The following is a 6,074-nucleotide window of genomic DNA, read 5'->3' on the forward strand; positions in this document are numbered from 1 at the left end:
TAAGATGTAACTAAATTACCTTTTTGAGAGGTGGGGAAAGCTGATGTCAGGAATTAAATTTCCTTATGTTATGCTTATTAAAAATATATTAATATATAAATATTAAAATGATTTTTATGGTTTTATTTATGGGGGTTTAACTGCACTCATGTTACTACTTCTGAGTGTTTGATTGTCACAATAATGGACAGCTTCGTGGTGTTTTGGTTTTTTTATTTTTCATGTTTTGATACTTTGGTCAAGGCATTAACATTAAAAATCAGTCAAAATTTTAATTCATCTTCAAACACCAAAATAGATTTGCAATGAGGTTAATGAGAACAGTGGAGGGAAAAAAAAAACCCAAGCCCAAAACCAAAACAACCCCAAAAACTGTTCATTTTTCCATTGTATTTTAAACAGGGAAGTCTGTAGAGCAGCAGAAAACAGGACACGTGGGCAGGTGTGAAAGTCAGACTGGGGCTTGTTGCACTGGTTCCAGTGCTCTTTGCTTCAGTGTAACTGGTCATTTTGAGATGAGACTGGGGAAACTGGGCTGCCAGGGCACAGACCACTGGCTGGCCCCACTGGTTTTTGCTGGGCAGTGGGTAATTTCTGCCTCACTTGTCAGAATCAGCCCACGGTTATCAGGGAATGGGGTAGTGGTGAATTTGGATTTCAGACTAAACTGAGGTTAAACTTACACATATTCAAAAGAATAAATTGATGTTGCAGTGCAGATACTCAAAATCATGAAGACCTTTTGAAACCTTTTTTGTGTGTCAGTCCTACGGCCGAAGCTCTTCCCGCAGTCGGGGCACTCACAGGGCTTCCCTTACTGGTGGGTCCGTTGGTGTTTGGTCAACTTAAAGCTCTGAGTGAAGCTCTTCCCACATTCCAAGCATTTGTAAGGCCGTTCCCCAGTGTGGAGGTGCTGGTGACTGATTAGGGCAGAGCTGTGGGCGAAGCTCTTCCCACACTCCCCACACTTGTAGGGCCTCTCTCCGGTGTGGATGCGCCGGTGGGTGATGAGGTTGGAGTTGCGGTTGAAACCCTTCCCACAGTCGGTGCAGCGGAAGGGCCTCTCATCCCTGTGCGTCCGCTCATGCAGGAGGAGATGTGAGCTGGTGTGAAACCTCTTCCCACATTCCATGCACTTGTAAGGTTGTTCCCCAGTGTGGATGCGTCGGTGGATGTGGAGGGTGGAGCTGTAACTGAAGCTCTTCCCACATTCCCAACACGTGTAGGGCCGTTCCCCAGTGTGCACACCACGGTGTTGGAGGAGGGTGGATCTCTGGCTGAAGCTCTTCCCACATTCCCTACAGGTGTAGTGCCGTTCCCCGGTGTGGATGTGCTGGTGTTGGATCAGGTGGGAGCTGTCCCTGAAGCTCTTCCCACATTCCATACATGGGTAGGGCCGTTCCCCAGTGTGGATGCCCTGGTGGGTGCGGAGGTTGGAGCTCTGGTTGAAGCTCTTCCCACATTCCCTACATGTGTAGGGCCGTTCCCCAGTGTGGATGCGCTGGTGGGTGTGGAGGTTGGACCTCTGCCTGAAGCTCTTCCCACATTCACCACACATGTAGGGACGTTCCCCAGTGTGGATGTGCTGGTGGGTGAGGAGGTGGGTACTCTTCCTGAAGCTCTTCCCACATTCCAAGCACCTGAAGGGTTTCTCCCTGCTGGGAGGCTGCTCAGGGACCACCAGGTCAGAGCTCCCCCTCAAGCTCCGGCCACCTTCCCGGCACAGGCTGGCTCTTTCCTCCTCAGAGCACCCTGGGATGGCTTTGGAGCCCCTCCTGCGGGGGGATCTCCGGCCCTTTTCCTCCCCGCTGCCTTCCTGCGCCGGGGAGCCCTTCAAAACGGCCTCTCCCACCAGGGTCTCACGGGGGGATTTGTCTCCGGGCTCTCCGTCCTCAGCTCGGGGCCTGGGGCAGGAAGCAAGAAGGACAGGCAGGGGATTTGCCTCCGGCCCACAGGGAAGGCCAAGGACATCCCCCCAACTCCGGCCCCGGCAGGACGGCGGCGCCAGCGGGGTTGTCCTGCAGCCGGGGCCATGCTCGGCTGACAGAGCCAGCACAACACCCGCCCAAAGGGACACTGACTGCCTCCTCACCTGCCTGGGGGGCCCAAGGCATCTTCCTCTTCCTCGCAGCCTCCTCCTCCATCCGACCAAGCTTTGGGAAGGACAAATCCTGATGGGAGGGGAAAAGAAGGGCTGAGCACGTTGGCTTGGGGGTTCCTCCAGCCCAAGTCCATCTCTAGAACTCACCAGGCATCATAAAAACCTCCAAAACACCAAGATTCAGCCCAGAAAAACCCAAACCACCGGGATTCAGGCAAAAAATCTCTCAGAAATAGCAAGATAAAGCCCCCCCCCCCCGCAAACTGCAAAAAGTTGAGATTCAGGAAAAAATACTCAAGAATATGAAAATTCTGCCTTAAAAAGCGCTCCCACGACTTCTCCCATTGTGGTCTGCCCCCTCTGGGATTCAGAGGGTCTCCCCTGTCTGGGATGCTGGGGGTCCCACTTTGGGATGCTGGGAGTGTTGGGGGTCCCAAGGCTCCCTTTTCCTCTGACTCTTGCCTTCGCAGTGCTGCTTTCCCAGACATTCCCCCTCTCCAGTTTCTCCAGTTCGTTGTCCCGGGGATCCCAGGGGTCCCCACTGTCCAGGCTTCCCCTTCTCTGCCCGCCCCCCCCTGGTTCTGGACTTTGCTGTCCAAAGGATACCAGGGGAACCCACTGTCTTACAGTGCTGCTCTGAACCAGCAGAGCACTTGGAGAACAGATGGTGGTAAAGTGTAGTCAGTGCCAACTGTTTTACGGCTCTTTGGCCCAAAGAAATGTCTGTGCCCTGAGAATACAGCTGGCAAGTGGGAGGCTGCTCCAGGTGTGTTGAAGAGGCCTCATGCTGTGCTCGGCCCCAGCACTGCCTGGTACCAACACCCCCGGCTGCCCCCGGCCCTGGGCAGCTCTGCTGCCACAGGCTGTGCCCTCACCGTGGCCCTGCAATGGCCCTGCCTGTCCCTCACCCGTGGCCCTGCCCGTGGCCCTGTCCCTTGGCTCTCTCTCTGCCAGCTCAGTGTGGGGCACACGGGCTGGGGGTCCCTCCCAAGCCCCCCAGGCAGCCGGCGTTGGCTGGGGGGATGTGAGGGCTGGGCCTGCTCAGCACAGCCCCGGCCTCGTGCCCAGCGCCTCTTTCCTGACCCACACAAGACCTTCCCGGCCCCCCCAGGGCTCCCCTGCTGCTGCCTCTGCTCCTGGCCCTGCCTTTGCTGCTCCCTTGGCTGGGGCAGTGGCTGCAGGGGGGGGATGGCAGCAGCTTCAGCTCCACGGCACTTCCTGGGGGGAGCTCAGCCCGGGGGGGACGGGCAGGGACCTGATGGGGATGGACAGGGGCCCAGCAGGGACAGACAGGGCCTGCAGGGGAAGGCACAGGGACAACCTGGCCCCCCACACTGCCACCGCTGTCTCTGCTCCTCCTTGCAGGCTCCGTGGCCAGGCACAGTTTGTGTTCCTGGGTGCCCACCATCTCAGCACTTGGAGACGCTCAAATCAGCGCCCGCAGCTCTGCAGCAAAGCCCCAGCTCACCTGGCACACAGGGGGTGGGCACAGCACCTTCTCGGGGATGGGCTTTCACAGCTTTGTCTCTGCCCCACCACAGGGCTCTCCTTCCTCAGCAGCACCTCTGCCTTGCACTTTTTTCTCAGCCTCACCTCAGGGACAGCTCTGGGCTGACCTCCGTGCCACTTCTCAGCCTCACCTCAGGGCCTGGGCTCAAGGACAGGAACCTGCAGGGAGGGGACATCAGGTGCAAGCTGAGGGCTGCCTGCTTGCACTGGCCTCTGGGCATCTTTCTCCTTCTACAATCATTCCACAACTTAGCCTGCTTTTCTAACACCACACATTTACAGACTAACCTTGGAGATAGATATGAACAGACATCTCTATCACCCTGGGGATAGAGCCTCAAACATGTGCTGCCATAGGAATGGCAATCAGAGAATCACAGAATCAGCCACGTTGGAAAAGACCTCCCAAATCATCAAGTCCAACCCTTGATCCAACCCCGCTGTGCTTCCCAGACCATGGCACTGAGGCCACATCCACTCTCACCTTCAACACCTCCAGGGACGCTGACTCCACCCCCTCCCTGCCCAGCCCATTCCAAGGCCTGATTACTCTCCCCCAAAAAAATTGCTTCCTAATATCCAACCTAAACCTCCCCTGGCACAGCTCAAGACCCAGCCCTCTTGTCCTACTGCTGCTTCCTGGCACAACAGCCCCACCCCCACCTGGCCACAACCTCCTGGCAGGGACTTGCAGACAGTCAGGAGGTCTCCCCTGAGCCTCCTCTTCTCCAGCCTCAACACCCCCAGCTCCCTCAGCCTCTCCTCACACCACTTGTGCTCCACTCCCTTCCCCAGCCTTGCTGCTCTTCTCTGCACCTGCTCCAGCCCCTCCAGGGCCTTCCTCAACTCAGGGGCCCAGAGCTGGACACAGCACTCCAGGGGTGGCCTCACCAGTGCTCACTCCAGCCCAACAATCACTTCCCTGCTCCTGCTGACACACTCTTCCTCACACAGGACACCATCCATTGGCCCTCTTGGCCACCTGGCCACACTCTGCCTCCTCTTCAGCTTCCTGTCCATCCCCACTCCCAGCTCCCTTTCTGCCTGCCTGCTCTCCAGACACTCTGGCCCCAGCCCTGGGGGCTGATGGGGCTTCTTGTGGCCAAAGGGCAGGACCCGGCCCTTGGCCTGCTGGAACCTCATCCCCTTGCAATCAGCCCATGGATCCAGCTGGGCCAGGTCCCTCTGCAGAGCCCTCCTGCCTTCCAGCACATCAACACACCCCCAGCTTGGTGTCACCTGCACATTTGCTGATGAAATGCCTGGTTCTGCAGCAGCTGCAGATGCTCAAGGGGCAGCAGGACCAACTCAGGGGCCTGGGGGGCTTTGGGGTCCGGGAGGGTCCTGGGGGAGCTGGGGAGGGGCTTTGGGGATTGGGGGTACAAACCAGGACAGACCAGGACAGACCAGGACAGACCAGGACAGACCAGTACCTCCTCACTGCTCCCCAGATCTCTCCTGGAGCTGGGCCACGTTGTCGTGAGACACCTGAGGCCCCCCCAGTGCCCTCCCAGTACAGCCCAGTGCCCCCAGTACAGCCCACTGTGTTCCTGTCCCAGGGTGCCGGGTGATCCCTCTTTGGGGGTGTTAGGAGGGATTTGGGGGGAGGGGCTGGGGGAGATTTGAAGGGATCTGGGGGGGAGTTTGGGTGGGGATTTGGGGATTTTGGGTGTATTAAAAGAGGTCTTGGGGGCATTGGGGGGTCAAAGAGATCTGTGGGGGGAGGGGATTAAAGGGAAAAAGGGGGTTAGAGGACATTTGGGAAGGGTTAATAGCACCTGGTGGGGGAGAGGAGGGGCTGCAATATGAGCAGGTGAATCCTGAGATCCACCTTGGTGAACCCAAGACTCTCTTGGTGTCCCTAATTCCCCCCTTGACACCTGAAGACCCCCCTGGTGTCTCTAGCATCTCCAGGGCCTCTCCATGGCCATTATTCCCCCCTTGACACCCCCAATTCCACTGTCCCCAAACCCCTCCCCCACTGTCCCCACTGTCCCCAAACCCCATCCCTGATGTCCCCAACCTTCCATCTCACCCCAGGAGCCCCCCCTGAACCCTCTGAGCACAAAACGCCCCCCCCCCCCTCACAGAAAAGCCAAGGGCATCTGGGGACACACTGGGAACAGTTGAGGGGCTTTGGGGGGCACTGGGTGTTTACTGCGGGATACTGGGACACACTGGGGGGAACCAGGGGGCACTGGGAGGGACTGGGGGTTACTGAGGGATTCTGGGAGGGCACTGGGAGGGACTGGGGGGAACTGGGGCACACTGGGGGTCACTGGCAGAGAACTGTGGAGTTACTGGGGGATACCAGGACACACGGGGGGGACACTGGCAGGTTACTGGGCCATACTGGGGGTTACTGGGTGCTCCCTGGGACACACTGGGTGGTCACTGGGGGGTTACTGGGCTATACTGAGGGTCACTTGGAGGTTATTTGGATATTCTGGGGGCACTGGGATCC

General features: G+C 57.7%; 1 protein-coding gene across 1 annotated transcript; it reads right to left on the minus strand.

The window, feature by feature from the left end:
- Nucleotides 1-702: 702 nt before the first annotated feature.
- On the minus strand, nucleotides 703-3,923 carry LOC135404964 (zinc finger protein 239-like). Its single transcript, XM_064639688.1, has 2 exons — nucleotides 3,899-3,923; nucleotides 703-1,851 (listed from the first exon to the last, which is right to left on the minus strand). Exons 1-2 carry the CDS (start codon nucleotides 3,921-3,923, stop codon nucleotides 815-817), a joined length of 1,062 nt encoding a protein of 353 aa, XP_064495758.1. The 3' UTR covers nucleotides 703-814.
- Nucleotides 3,924-6,074: the final 2,151 nt, after the last annotated feature.

The sequence above is a fragment of the Pseudopipra pipra genome, chromosome W, assembly GCF_036250125.1.
Source record: "Pseudopipra pipra isolate bDixPip1 chromosome W, bDixPip1.hap1, whole genome shotgun sequence".
NCBI classification, from domain to species: Eukaryota; Metazoa; Chordata; class Aves; order Passeriformes; family Pipridae; genus Pseudopipra; species Pseudopipra pipra.

Coding starts and splice junctions, on each gene's coding strand:
- LOC135404964 (XM_064639688.1), bottom strand. CDS start 3,923: ATGTCTGTTCATATCTATCTCCAAG. Junction 1,852..3,898: donor TGTTCATATCTATCTCCAAG/GTTAGTCTGTAA, acceptor GTGAGACCCTGG/TGGGAGAGGCCGTTTTGAAG.